The sequence below is a fragment of the Phalacrocorax aristotelis genome, chromosome 1, assembly GCF_949628215.1.
Source record: "Phalacrocorax aristotelis chromosome 1, bGulAri2.1, whole genome shotgun sequence".
Lineage (NCBI taxonomy): Eukaryota > Metazoa > Chordata > Aves > Suliformes > Phalacrocoracidae > Phalacrocorax > Phalacrocorax aristotelis.
This window is the reverse complement of record NC_134276.1, coordinates 129122690-129138100: the sequence shown is the minus strand read 5'-3', so window position 1 is coordinate 129138100 and position 15411 is coordinate 129122690. Positions and strand designations below refer to the sequence as shown.

Sequence of the window (15411 nt, the reverse complement as noted above, 5' to 3'; positions counted from 1 at the left end):
TGAACTGTAGGTTGGGACTATATGCACTGGAATTAGACCTAATGATGGTTGTGTCAGGGTAGTTGAAAATACCACTCAGGTGCGAGCTTGCAGTCTGTGCAAGATTTTTCCTGTAATGGGAGCAAAAAGTGGAGGGATATGCAGAATGCATACCTCTTAATGCATTCTATGTTAAAGTATTAAAAATCACTGATGAGCCAGTTGTCCTTCCCCTATCCCCACCTCTTTTCCCATGCAGCTGCACCCTGTACTCCTGCCTGTCTCTACCACACACAGGTCATATATTCCAGCCTGCCCACCCATTCATCCTGCTTTCCCCTGTGCCAGCTTCTGTTACTGGACTTTAATCTTGTTTCTTATGGGTTCTGTCCTTCCCACTCAATATACCATTGAACATATTTAAACCTCAGGTTGTTTTTCCTTATTAAGCAGTTTATCACTATGTTGTGCTTTTTTTTTTTTTTAACTAGGAGAGAAGGAAGAAATTTATTCTTTTGACCATAAATCATTTACAAAGCTGCTGGGCCGTTAATGTATTTTTTATGGCTCAGCAAACAGAAAATAGGAGTAAGTGTCTTAGTAGAGCTTTGCCGACCTGTTTTGATTTCAGCTTCCTAACCCTAACTCTCCGTTACCCAGTCTTGGGAGCAGGTATACTTCTTTTGCTGAGGCACCAGCGGATACCTTCTCCTGAAGGATGCAACTTTGCTGTGTCAGCAATGTCACGTGCTGTTGCCAGTACTTGGCACTGATATGCAGTGTGACACATCTCTGCTGACTGGGCTGTGCTGGGAGAATATTAGCAAAGAAATGGGATGGGTGGGGGGGAACTTGAGGCTATTTTTTGCTTTTAGATCCTGGGAAGAGCTCTAATTAGGCTCCTGCTCTGGGGTAAGCAAGTTACATACAGCTCTCATCTCATCCCACACAGCCGCATCCTGTAATTTGCATGTTGTGGGCTCAGCTGGCCTCAGGTGTGGTTAGAAATATCCATGGGGACACTGAGGATGCTTTCAGAGACAGTGACTGGCCATGGTGGTGCTTACCAGATGTTAAGAGCTGGATCCTGCGAGGTTTTTTCCAACCTGCTTCAGGAAAATGAAGCCAACATATGCATTCATTGCTCTCAGTCAACTCTGTTCCTTTTCCCTCATTTAGGAAACATAGATACAAATCTTTGCTGTAAAAGGTGCATTTTCTTTCTGATATGCTATGACAAGCAGTGAGATAATTAAGAGGAGGGATGTGGGAGGTTTATGTTGGCATCTGAGCTAGATGAATGGGAAAGTCTGCAGCTCTGAGCTGTTGATGCAGGCTCTGTGCACACTCAAGCTGAGCTTCCCACCTTAAATGTGCTTGCATGAATATTTGATAAGCTTTCATTCCCAAGTCACTTCAGCTAAAGTAATTGGCCATGGTCATTTAAAATGTTCCCACCCCTAGACATTCATTAGTGTTAGATGATGCCTCCACTGTAGCAGTGAGCAGAACAGGACAGCGTGTCTGCAATGCAGCCTTCCTCTTTCACAGCAAAGCAGGTTAACCTGTCCTTAACACCTTTCTCAGCAGGTTATGCTAATTAATGCCTGGCTGTGAGATGGAGGCACAGCTTCCTTTCTACTTTTGGTGGTGTCAGGGCAACAACCTTGTGCTAGGTGACAAGGCAAATAGCAGACAATGACAACGTCTTAAGTTACTGCAGCAGGATTCCCCAGAGCTGATCTATCACAGGACTAGGGATGAAGAAGGAGGGACTGTGTTTGCCAGTCACAGCTTTGTAGAAGACAAAGAATAGGGAAATACCTTTCTGTGCCCAGCTAAACTTTCACTTTCATCCTTCCCTGTGGCTGTGATTTGGAAGATGGTGCTTCATGCATCTCTGGAGGACCTTAGGAGAGAAAGAAATGACTGGCACCCTGTTGCAAGGAGACACCACCCTGTTTGTACCTTGGGTATGCTGCCTCATTGTGGCCTCCAGCCATGTTCTGTAGACAGACTGCAGGCTCCTGATTTGCCCACCTGAGTCCTGGGGAGATAAGTCATTGATGACTCCAGTGCTGGGTACAGCCAGGAATGGGCAAAGTTGACACAAAATGGTCCCACAGAGTGAGCTGAATTAGACTTACCCACCCCTCCCCTCTTTCAAGTCAGGGGAGCGACAAGTGAGCGCTTGAGTGAGTTCCTGATCCCCTCTTGGTCCTCTCTGTTCTTGCTGATCTGCTAAAGCAAAAAATTCCCCAAACTCAGTAGTGCAGCTGCTCCTTGAGTCCTCTGCAAATGCTGTGAATTCAAGGACTGCCAGCTCAGATCACAGCAATCTCTGTTTCCAGCCAATGCTGCATGCATCGGAGGGAAGTGTTAAACTTTCCATAATGTACCTAATTGTGCAACACTATACCATGGAGAGGGGATTAATGCATGCCCCAGAGCACAGCGATTGATTAGTTTTATCCTAGCTAATGTCATTGTAGATGCTATTTTTGTTCCTATCAATGTCCCTTCCCATTTTTATAATCTTGCTATAATACAATGCAGTTGTTCTTTTATCTCTAACTTGCATGCGTACTGCATCTGAGGAAGCAGACATGCAAGGCAACCATCCCAGCTAGCAGAAGCTGCAAAGAAGGTGGCTCTCCTGGCAGTTCCAGCCAGGCTGGTTAGAGACACAGAAGAGAAGCCAGTACTGGGAGCACAGCAGGAGTCCAGAAGTGGAAAGGACCATTTCGGTCATTGGGCCCCTGACCCTGCTATCACCAGGGCATCTGTAAACCAGATCTGGGTTCTTGTTCCCACTTTGTACATGTTAGCAAGCTGCTCTAACACTATGCTTTTCTCACAGCTCAAAATCCTCTTGCATTTAAAGACTGTGACTAATTAAACACAAGTAATAAGATCTGTTGGAATAGCACTGTTCAGGTTACGCAGAGAGCTTATCATAATGTGATCCATGCTACATGGAGAGCACAGCCCCCCTTGATTTCTCTAGCAGGTTTGAATGCTCAGCAGTTCAGCAAATCGAACGCCTTAGGTCTAAACCTGAGCAAATGAGGATCTCACACTAACAGGGACCCTCTGAGGATACCTGGAGCTGACTGACTTGCTTAGCAGGACCCAGCGAGTCTGTGCCAGAAATGGGGAAGGAATCAAATTCCTCAGTGTGTTATGAGAGCCTGCAAGAGCTAGTCCAGCTCCTCTGACAAGGACATGGGAGGGATCTGACACTGTTCTTGAAGTATGTATAGCTGAAAGCTTTCCTGCCTTTTTTTGGTCTTAAAGTCCAGTTTTCACCCCGCTATGGCTGCAGGTTGGGGAGGTCAGGGACAAGGAGATGTGTTCCATGTCATCTCAATCACACAGTTGTTTGAAGTCCTCCTCCCAGCTGGCCTGCAGAGAAAGACCTATTTCTAAAAGGGAGGATGGCAGGGGTGGTAGTGACCGCTATTCACCAGGCCAACAGCTGAGGCCAGAGCACAGTGGGTCAGCAGGAAGTTACACTGTTTGCTTTCTGTCTAGTTTAGATGAGGTTATAAATGGTAAGAGAGAAGGGTCGGTGTGATCAACACAGATTTACTGGTAGTCGATGTCCCTGATTAACTGGTCTAGTTCTTGGCAAGAAACACTGCAGGGCTTGAGTTCAAGACCCTGACATTGTGTTTTCTCCTTGGACTAGTGTCTGCTAACCTGCATATCTTATGGGGTGGGCAGCAATCCTGAGATTGCTCTTACTGTGGCAATAATGGATCTATTTACTTGGGAGGCTCCATGCTGGAGGGATGACTAGATTCCACCAGTTGTGTTTGATGATTTCTCTGGGAATAATGGTGCTTAGAGGTTAACTTGGCTTTTGACCTGCATTTAACAGAGAGTAACACTGTATACACCTCAGAGGAAAAGTTAGCATCAGTGTAGATTTAACACCTGTGTTACAAAGATCTTGCTCTAAAACCATGCTAGATGTGATAGTTTTCCTGCTGTTTGTTCCAGTCTGTCTTGCAGAGCCAGCAAAGATAGGAAGGAAAGAGTTAGAAATTATTTTGCCTTATACACTATCAGGTTACTATCCCAATTGCTAGACCTGTGAGCCAGAAAGAGTCAGCATGAGCCTTATTTTGAGATATTGTCCCTGTTCAAATAAAGGAAATGGGCTTACTCCTAATAAATTCTCAGTCTGGAGTCTGAGATATCAAAAGTTTGATGCAGCTGTCTCGGAGAACAAAACAGCCAAACTGTGTCCAATTGATCAGCTACATCATTGTGGTGGGGGTAGTGCAGAAAGGGGTGGACAGGGCAAGGGGAAGGGACAATGTTGGCAAGTGTGACTTGCATGCCTGGGTTGCAGAGAGGGAAGGGCAGGAGTCCAGAAGCACCACTGGTGAGAGCTCTGGCAGTCACAAGAAAGCAGGGGCTGCCGAGTACTGGACCAGACTGCTAAGCTGTGCTGCACAGTACAGACATTGTCTGGGGCTTTAAAGACTATATTAGACAAACTTCTGCTGGGAGTGGCTTAGGCAGTGTTTATTGTATCTTGAGGAGAAGCTATGCCAGAAAGTCTCTGCCCCCTCTTTTCTGACAGAAGCATGACATTTTCTAGGGTGTCCTCAGTATCCCTGCAGGCTCTCTGGGAAGGCTTTCTGTAGCACCCGTATAACATGTGCCCACAAACTGGCAATCACCCTTTGGATGTCTTTGGAGCAAAGTTTGCTGTGAGCTGGCAGAAGTGTGGTGGAGCCCTCCCTTCTCACCATTGCTCTCAGTGCCCAGTATAATTGTTCCAAGGTCTCTACCAAGCAACCTCCTCAGGAAAGTTTGTGCTAGGGCACATTTGCTCCAGGGTACAGTCTGCTATGACTGTGTGCATCTATCCCGGATGCCTGCCATGCAGAATGACTTTGGAGGCTGGAAGTTTTTCCATGGTAGAATTTCTGTAGTGAACTGAAAATAATTCAGCCTAGCTGGGCATTAACTCAGATCTGTGCTCCTTTGGAGTGCTTGGTGATGCCAGTTCCACAAGCAGGGTGGAGTCTACTGCAAGCTGCCTCCAGACACTAGGCTGGGTAAATACTGCATTTGGTTAGCTAGATTCTGAATTAGCAAGCATAGGACATCTAGAATGACAGAAGGATACCCAGACCCTGGTGACAATGGGCAAGACCAGTAGTCAGACAGCTTGTTGACCAGCCTGTTTGGATGCTGTTGTATCATACTGGATAGATTCAATATTATCAGTGTTTGCACTGCAAGTCAGGCTCCTTGAATCATTGAATCATTGCTGCACTAGCTGATCCTGTGGCAGAAGTACTCCCCACATCTGTTACTGTCTCTTCCAGCTGTGAGTCACTCCTTCCTGGGCTATAGGATTTGCTACTGCTCATTGTGTCGAGTCGCCAATGTACCTCAGCTCATTTAGGGTAGGAGACATTTCTTTATCACAGAAGGCAGCTTTGGTCCCAGACTCAGAGATACGAGGCAGGCCAAAGACACAGCGACTTGTGTTCTCTTTTCATCTCAGGGAAAAGACTGCTCTGCAGTTTCTCCCTCCATTGCCTGCAGTTGCCAGATTGAATATTGTGTTCCTACCCTGTTCTTGAAATTTTTGAGTGAGCTCATCCTTGCCTCTCTAACGAGGGACCCAAAATGTCATACTGCCAAAGGCATCTTCCCCAGCACATGGCAATAGGATTGCTAATTGCACTGGGACAGGGGGAGCCATTCCCTGGGTGTCAGACGTAAGCTGATACAGCTTGAAGCTTTATTCATCTTCCCCCCAGCCTCACACACTTCTGCACGTTTTCCCTGGAGGTCTGGAGATTCAGAATGCACGCAACTGAGGATTTTTTAATCCCTTTCACACCTCCCTCCCTCCTTTCTCCCCTGGCCATTTGCTTCCCTGGCTTGCCTGTGCTGCAGACTGAACCTGTACCCTGGCTTCTGCATATGCAAAGTCATGCTAGCCCAGCCTCCCACACTGTTGAGTATCAGGAGGTTGCTGCTAGCAGGTGCCAAATGCTGCTGACTTGCCAACAGTTCTTGGGGATACTTGCAATGTAGAGAGTGTCCTCCAGAAGGTGAGGCAAGGTGGAAGCTTGCCTTTCATGGTATGAATGGCTCTTCAGAGAAACTACTATTTTTCTGTGGTCCTGGGTGATCAATGCTCCTAGGCTAAATGCAGTGCAGAAAGACCCTCTCTGTGCACTACACTGCAGTGCAGCCAGTGATACCTAAGTATTTTGATGAGCATGATTGCCTCTGAAAACCGGGTGCTGGGGATGATCCAGCAGTAGAGGAGGACATGACCTTAGCACAACTTCAACAGCATGACCATGGTGCTTACTGAAGGCATAGCTTCTGCAGCCTCTGAGGCCCTTGTTGTCTGTGACCATCTGGCATCATGGTAATATGGACTGGTGCACCAGCTGTTCATGTTATAATCTGGTCTATTGATGTGAAGTGTTGGTGGTGGAAGTCCTCATTTCACTCAGAGGGCTGTCAGCCGAAGTGATTTGCTGGTCTTGCTGGTGATCTCTGGCAGAGAGGTGTGGCAGTGTGCAGGAGCTGGGAATATTTTCAATCAACTTAGTCTGAGTCGAAAGTGCCCACGTCTTTCAGCTTTACTGCATCTGGTATATTCTGAAGCCTCTCAGGCTTGCAATCCTTGTAGGTCAGCTATCAAACATATGGCAGCAGCCGCCTCCTCCTCCACATACCCAGCAGGGAGGCAAATGCTGGTTGCAGGACTGGGCCCTACATGCTTGTGTCATGCTGTATGAACTATCTACATGGACTCCTTCATGGATGCAGGGGATGAAGCTGAGTGTGCTACTTGGAAAAGCAGTATTAACCCGTCAAAAATGAAATCAGAGTCATCTTTTGTCAAAATAATTACTTGGTCCTGGAAATACGAAGGAACTCTAAAGAAGCCTCTGTAGCCAAAATGTTGTTCTGCTGGTTGATTCCCTGATAGGGGACAAAAAAATGGAGCATTCCATTTTCTAATTAGTGATGGGAGCTCGCTGCATCGGGATCAAAGGATAAAGCCGTTTGCAGAATCAAGCTAAGATCAAAGTGTCCTGTGTGTAGGAAGGGCCCATTCCTCTTTCTGCTGACAGTGGTGTACCCTGCTCTTCCTCCAGGCGTGCTGCTTATGGGGATGCTTAATTACTAAGTAAGGAGGAGACTACACATACAAGAGAGGGCGTAATGGCCATTGTAATCCCATTCTAAGAGATGATTTGGTGGTGATTGATTCTTGTTGTCTCTCACAAGTCATTAAACTTATCTGAATGCTTAGAGAAGATCTGGATTGTGTGCCTTTGCAAAAGGAGACCCTTTACAACATCTTTTGCTTGATTTTTTCTGACCTCCTTGTGTGTAATTTGACTTGGTATGTGTATGCATATATCTATATTTGCATTTATATCTACCCAAGGGAATTCAAGTCCTCATTCCTTAGGCTGCATTGAAAAATCCTTATCCCAATAGATATGCTAAAGCTGAAAGCTCTTCCTCCCTCTCTCCCCTCTCTCCATCCTTTTGCGTTAATGCAAAGCCACATTTTTGCAGCTCCTAATTTTGGAATGTTTAAACATGTAACATTTGGTTGAGTCTCCTACTAGGTGTCTTCCTGGGCACACAGGTTTATAAGTGTATGTGTCTTTGTGTGCATCCATCTCTATTTTGGACCATGAGTACTGGTGTGGAAGGATGCAGTCACGTAGACGCTTGTGTAGATGGGCAAGGGCATGTGTAAGTGTGTTACATTTTCTAGTAGTCTGAGATATAAAGAAAGACGCTGTAGCTTCTGAAGATGATTTGATCTTTGCTCTTCCAGCTGTCTCCTGGGGGAGGAGTCACACAGTAGTAATGCCCTTCTGGTGCTGTGTTAACACACCAGCCTACCTCCCTGTTCATGCTGGTGGAAGAGGACTTTGCCTACATTTGGTCTCCTGACTCCCCTGTCGCCTTGTTTAAGCTTACTTGTCAGAAGCAGTTGTGTGTGTTTTCCCCAGCTGTAGCCCTGCAGGTGCCACTTAGCTTAACAAAATGAGTCCTTGTCTTTAAGTGCTGCCTGCCTTGTATGCATCCCAGGCCAAAGAGCAGCTGACAGGCCCTGGGATGCATGAGGCAAAAGCAAGTCTGAGGAGCTGGCTTGCCTGGTGGCTTAATAAGACAGAGACAGGGCAGCATGGTGGGGGTGCTCCTCATGCATGCCCAGGTTCAAAGCAGCTGCCCTTGGCAAAAGAAATGGATGGGGACCTCAGCTCTTCCTTAGTGTCCCTCCTGACAGAAACCATGCCATGGCATTAAAATTAAAAGGGATGCTGTGGTGCCTTGAAGGGGGGAGGAGTTTATGGGGGCTGTGGGGTGCTGCAGGGTGAGAGTGGGCCACTGGCAGAGCAAAGGGAATATTATGTCTTTTATTTCCTTTTTTAAATTGTTCATAAGTCAGTTGGGAAATTCTCAAATGTATTGAAAATTATCTTTACAGCGAAGTAATTATGCATGTTCTATTTTAGTGTTTTTAATATTCTGCAGGATGTTTATAGTCAGCTAATAGTAAGTATTCGGAGTGGCAAGAGAGTGGTTGGACATGAAAATCACATAAGCTTGATGATTGAGTGATTGATGTAACTAACCCTGCAATGCAAACTGTAAACTATAACTTTCCCAGCGAATTCACTGCTAGTGAATACTCGTACTTAAGTATTACTTTTGCTGAGTGACAAGAATTTGAATGTGCGGGTTTTTCGTGGAGGGGATAAGGGATGAGGCTGAAGAACACAAGTTGTTATTCCAAATCAGACAAGCAGTTGATTTTCCTTACATGGAAAGTATCTCATTAAATCTATGCTGAACATGGCAGAAAAGCTTTCTGCACCATGTTGGAGAGAGAGGTTAATCCAATAAACATCAAAGTTATTGTGACTCCCTGCACACTGTTTAGCGCATGGATGATGCTAGACTGGATGAGTAGTCATGGTAAGGTAGCCTTCAAATTTAGGCCTGCGGAAAACACAATCCCTTGTTAGGGTTGTATTCAGTAAGAGACACCTCCAAAGCTGACATGGATCGGTTCTGGTTTTTGGACTACTACTGCTGCCTGATCAGCCATAAGCCAATGAGGAGTCCAAAACCATTCCCAGTCTGTTAACCACAGAGGCAAATGGAAGGCAGATACCTTGTAATAAAGGTGATGCTTATTACTGGCTCTTCAAATTATTTACTTCTGCTTGCTGCTGACAGCCCTGCATAGGAGATTGATGGATTAAGCTTTCACCAGCTGTTCCTCATCCAGGCACCCAGTTCTCTGAGATGTTAGTACCAGAGATGGACTGTTTCCCTAGGAATTTCTGAAATGTTTCATATTTTTAAATATGTTCCAAGCCTGTGAGGAAAGTCAGACTTGGGTTTGGTTTTTTTTTTCTGCAAAGTAAGAAACTCATGAATTTCACTTAGATTAAAATGGCATTTGTCTGACTCTCTTCTGAAGTACTTCTGAGCCTCCCTGAACTACCTTTGGGGGTGGGAGATATGGATGAGGGAATGAAAGCCCAGAGGTTGCTGAGGATTTGCAAGCTGGGGGTATTGCAGCTCTGGAGCAGTCAGTCCAAACCCAGGAACTCATTATAGGCTGTTCAGGTGCTAGAAACTGGATCTGAAGCACCTGAAGTTCAGCTCTTCCAGGCTCTGAGTGCCCCATCTCTCCATTAGGTAGGTTGGGAAGGATCCCAGCAGACAAGTGTGCGGGAGACCACTCACCTTTTTCTCAGAAATTAGCCTGTTCAATTTCTTCATAGTTCATATAGAAACCTATTTTCATGGAGCATTTCACTTTCAGCAAACTAGTGTCTCTTGGCAGAAAATAGAACTTCCCTTGCAGCCCTTCCTGGAGTCAGCAAGAGAACAGGGCGGTCCACAGACTACACCTTGGTGCTAGTAATATTCTGATGTTGCCCTGGATTTTGAAAACACCTTGCCTTCTCCTCCAGCAGCCTCCCACATGCTTTGAACAAGAAGATAGTGAGCTGTAGTATAGAGAGATGTTTTTTTGTAGTCACTGTTTTGATTTTGGGGCGGGGGGGGAAATGGTTTAAAGAGTTTTAGTGCTGATCAAAATGGTGGTGGTTACTCCTTGGTTAAGTTTCATTTGATAAGATTTTGGCAGTAGGAATGGAGGTATTTCCCTGTGTGACTTGCAGTCTAAAAACTGCAGCCTTGAGCTGCTGCGCTGGGAAGCTGGGGCTTATCAGGCTTTGAGCGCTGTCCAGCCTGTGTGGAATGCAAAGAAGTAAATGGTGGAAATGCTGGAAAATAAATGAGATTTGATGATATCCTCCATTATCAGTAGTCATTTTTCACCAGTAGATAGAAATACCTGGACTGGAAAAGATTTCAATTTTTTAACCCTTTAAATTAAAAATAGCACTAAAATGTTTCTGCTCATGCTGGATTTTATGAGGGGTAGAAGTGGGGGTAGAGCTGTGTTTCTTCTTTAATGATACACGTTCTCTCTTCTTACCCCTTGGTGAAGACTTTCAGAATGCAGTTTCCTTTTCTGTTTCAGTGATGTTGGGTATCATTAAGATCGATGGGTTTGAAAACATATTTCATTATCTCTTAGACACAGCTTGGCTGCTCTTCCAGCTCTTTCCCCGCCAAAACAAAACCTGTTGTTTTCAGAAGCTCTGAAACTAGAGTGCTGTGACCTAAAAGGTCCACCTATCTGCATTTGCCTGTGAAAACTGTCTGCATGAGAGCAGCCTGATCTGTTGAGGGAGTAATATAATTCTTTTTAGCCTGAAGTAATTGGTAAGGGACAATTGTGTAAAAACAGGATTCTGCTGTCATGATCTGCATGTGTATGGGGCCACCTGCAATGCTTGAACCAGGTGTCCTTCTCCTGAAATGCCTGAATCAGGTGTCCTCCTCTTTCCAGGTCTGGTGTGTCCTCTGGAGGTGACAGTCAGTTCAGGGAGTATCCAGGTTGCCCGAGGACAGACAGCAGTATTGCCCTGCACCTTCACCACTAATGCTGCTCTCACTAACCTTAATGTCATCTGGATGGTCATTCCTCTTTCTAATGCCAACCAGCCTCAACAGGTAGGTCCTTTCTTATTGGAGCATGCTTTTCTTTGGGGATATCCTTTTCCTCACCCTTTTAACACTGATCTGGATGGACTCCCTTTACGATGCTGAGTCTCTGGTTGTGCCAGAACGTTCCCTTCCTCACTGAACATGCCCTCTGGGTCTTACATGAATCTGATTTCTTCAATGCTTTGTTAACTGATGCACATTGTGTCCTTGGCTGCCTTGGCTGGATGTGCAGTTGGGGCAGGTGTATGTGATACTGTATGGCTGTCCTGGGTTGCTGGTGGTTTGTGCATTCAAAAGAGCACAGGAGAAGTAATCCAGGTTTTGTTGTGCTGCATATGAGATTTGGAGGATCTGGGAGCAGCTGCAGGCTTAAACCTGTGAAATCTAGGTAAAATGTGCCAGAACACATGGCATCTCATAGATTTATCTCCCCTTTTACTTTCCCTCTTACTTTTTCACTGTCTGTTGCTTATGCAAGTCCATTCTTATGAACATTAGCAAAGGAGAGTCTGTTGTGGTAGGCACAAGAATCATAACCTGAGATATTCTGGCCTGGTTTTTGTCCACACATTCTGATAGCAGAAGAATGCCATTGCTCTGAAATTAATCTGTCTTGGGTCACACTGCTCCCACCACATTTGGTATTCAGCTATGAGAATCTGCACTAAAGAGTACTTGCTCCTTGGGGACTTGGTCTGAGTACAGACTGCTATATAAGCCATCTGACTGGTAGACACTGTCATTCAGTTCATCCCAATGATCTTCAATGAGCAGTGTCAAAACATGGCAGGATCTTACTGGCTGAGACTGAGAATTATACTGTCCACTGGGCAAATGCTTTCCTCACTGACCAGCAGAGAGTGTCTGCCTCTCTACATCAATCTGTCCAGATGGGTAATGACTGTTATATGAAGCAGGCTGGTATTGCCAACCCAGAGATGGAAGAAGACTTGGGTATCTATCCGGTTACCTCTGTGAACATTTTTATGGGCTCAAAACAGGCTACAGAATGTGTTCCTCTTTTAGAGAAAACACCTCTGCTATGATGGGTCAGCTTGGGACAACTGAATATCGAGCTCTGGTTATTTAGGGATGCTTTAGGAACTGGTCCTTTCAGCTTTGGAAGCCCATGTTTTGCTTGCTGTTCTTCCTCCTTGCTCAGCTCCTGAAGACTGGTGTTTGAGCCTTCCTTTCTTTTCCAGGTTATTCTCTACCAAGGGGGTCAGATCTTTGGTGGTGCACCTCAGTTCTATGGGCGAGTGGGGTTTGCTGTGACAATGCCAACCACCAGTGCCTCCATCTTCATCAACAATACTCAGCTATCGGATACCGGCACGTACCAGTGTTTGGTCAACAATCTTCCCGACCGAGGCGTCAGGAATATTGGAGTCATTGGACTTACTGTCTTAGGTGTGTTTATTGGGATTATGGGAGAAAGGGGAGGAACAGGGCCAAGGGGATCCTCTGTGCCTGATAGTGCATCATAGCAGAGCAATATGGTAGTGTATGCATTGGAGCCCATGGACATCCTGTGGTGAGGGATGGGCAACCTTGTGGGTATTGTGGGAGTCTGTAGCCTTCATATGCAGGTAGCATATAATGGAGTTTTAAAATATGATAGAGGGAAAGCTTTTGTGGCAGCATTGTGATGTGGAGTTGCAAAGAAGCATGAATAAAGTACGAGGGCATCCTGGAGAGCTGAAGGGACCATACGAGATTTGTGCATAGCAACAGGAGAGGAGAATTACTTTAAAGCTTTGCTTCCTTTTCATGAAAGCTATTAGTACTGGATGCACCCTGTGATGTTAAATACACCAGAGTGCGTGACATTATAGGGATATGAAAGCAAAACCCAACGACAGCAAATTCTGTCTGCAGCTCTGTTAGCTTTCACCACCCTTGCTGTTCCAAGCACAGAAATGTTCACCTCCTTTTTCTCTAGGGAGGAATCTACAAGTACTGGGTCCTGTGCAGGTCAGCAGTAGTCTGTAACCTTGATGGTCTGGTGGGTCAGGAATCTTTGTGAATTGTCACCGCCAAACCTTAATGGGTTTTTGTCCGCTGCCTCCCTCTTGTCCCCTTGTCAGCTCATGCCAGTGTCCTTGCTTTCCTCAGCAGCACGTGTCCAGAAAGAGCCTGCACTCCACTGTTTGGTCATATTTCCTGATCTGCTATTGCTTTCCCCTCTTCTCTCGCAGTTCCTCCTTCTACCCCGCTTTGCAGAATCCAGGGGTCCCTGGATGTGGGCAGCGATATCACACTGACCTGCAGCTCGGAAGAAGGCATCCCCCGGCCAACATACCTCTGGGAGAAACTGGACAATGTTCCCAAGTTGCCCCCAACTGCCACACAAGGTGCTCATTCTGTTGATTATCCTCTCATTTCCCAGGTGACAGCCTGGGCTTTCCTTTGAGTCACCAGAGGCGGCATGGCTCACTGAGTGTCTGACATCACTTGCATAGTCACTTTAGCAGAACGAAGATTCCTAGAGCCCATGGTGGACTAGATACCCTCCAGTGGCCACTTAAATTTTAATGTTTTTTTGGTACAGAAACATGTTCCCTGTTGAGGAGCAAGGGTCTGGTTGAATGAGAAAGAAAGAGAGAACATGGTTGCCAGATGTTGACATGTGGCTGGAGACTTCAGCTGCTGACTCACCTGCATTTTAAACCAAATGAAAGGCTTATAGATTGGAAACTGGGAGAAGGGAGGCAGAATCATCCCAGGAAAATACTGCCAGCTTCTCACACTGAGGTCACTGTTCTCCAGTAAGTTACTGTCAGAGCTGCCTCTCAGATGTGTGTAAGAGCAAGACTCTGATCAGACTGGCTGTTGCCCAGCCCCAAGTCCCATTCATAAGATTTCTTAGCCTAGGTGTCCTGACCAAGTAGTGATAGCTGTACTTTTGCCCTTTACCTAGTTGTATTTTACAAATACACAAGCATTTAAGTTTTACATAATTCAGGAATGAGGAAAATGGGCAGACCAGGGGGTGGGAAGCCCAGGGATGGGAGAGCAGGTGTTTTACAGGACAGGATTGAATTTAGCAGGTAGATTTAGGTATTGGTAATTGCACATCTCTTCTTTCCTCCATTTTCTCACACAATGCTGAGAGGCCCAAGCTTTCATTTGCAGAAATTCATCTGTAAGAAGAAAGAGAAACATCTAGTGTAAGCTCCTTAAGACCTAATCTTCTGTGTGTGTGTGCACAATGCTTCCATCTCAAGATTATTTCCTAATTTATTTCTCTCTTAAGAGTCTCACATCAAAATTCTCTATTTGCTGGCTTTGCCTTTTCACAGTTTTCCTCAAGGGGGGGAGGGATTTAAATCCTTCTTTTCTCTCTGACTAGACCAAGTCCAGGGCACTGTCACTCTCCGAAATATCAGCACTGTGTCCTCAGGTCTTTACCAATGTGTGGCTTCAAATGCCATTGGAACCAGCACTTGCCTTCTGGACCTGCAAGTCATTGCACGTAAGTATTTTGCCAAGGGAGGCTTGGCCACCCGCTTCTGTCTTGTGACAGTAAAGCGTGTAACCATGTTTGCTGTGAGCTCCCATGTGCCTCTCTATCAGAAGATTATTGTGTCCTGGAATGGGGACGTTGACTTTCCCCCTCCCAAGCCATGGCAGTTTAAAATGTTAATAGACAGCCACAGCCTAGCCCTGATTTCTTCTCCATTCTCTGTTCAATCATCCCCACAGCCCACCCCCGGAGCATTGGCCTGATTGCAGGAGCGGTGGCCACAGGTGCCGTCGTGCTCGTTGTTTGCATTGTGTTGGTGGCCGTGGCACTGTTTTACTGGAAAAATAAACACAAAGAAGAAGAAGAGGAGGAGATTCCCAATGAGATAAGGTAAGGGCCAAGGAAAGCTGGTGCCAGGGGATCTCTGACTGCCTGGCAAAAACAGAGACTAGTAGGAAGGCAATCAGAAATCTCACTCTTGCTAATCCTAAGTGTGTTCCCCTGGGCCAGAGGGAGATATCCGTATCTGTCCAGAAAAAGGAGGGAGGAAATGGAGAATGATAACGACAGATTTTGTTTTCAGTATTGCCTTAATTGAGAGCCTTGGTTTGACATTGTTAGCTCTGTAGGAGAGAGAGACTGCACATGACGTGGGATCCACATGATTGTGGGATCCTGATCCACAGTACCAGTGATAGCTGGAAAGCTCTGGAGATACAGGTGTTATCTTCTCTGGTGTTACAGCCACAGTGTTTCCCTTTGGTAGCTTCCTGCAGCTCCCCTGAGGATCAGCTTCATTGGTTGTACAGGTACAGTCATACTGAGCCTGCATAGTACCAGTGGTTGTGATAACC

At 45.9% G+C, this 15411-nt stretch overlaps 1 protein-coding gene across 1 annotated transcript in view; it reads left to right on the top strand.

Annotated features, from left to right (window-relative positions):
* IGSF11 (immunoglobulin superfamily member 11) overlaps nt 1-15411 on the top strand; it is a 109251-nt gene that overhangs the window by 90789 nt on the left and 3051 nt on the right. The window contains exons 2-6 of the mRNA XM_075106651.1: nt 10934-11097; nt 12294-12501; nt 13290-13445; nt 14444-14566; nt 14797-14947. Of these exons, the coding sequence (XP_074962752.1) occupies nt 10934-11097; nt 12294-12501; nt 13290-13445; nt 14444-14566; nt 14797-14947 (802 nt within the window). The remainder of the gene's footprint in view (nt 1-10933; nt 11098-12293; nt 12502-13289; nt 13446-14443; nt 14567-14796; nt 14948-15411) is intronic.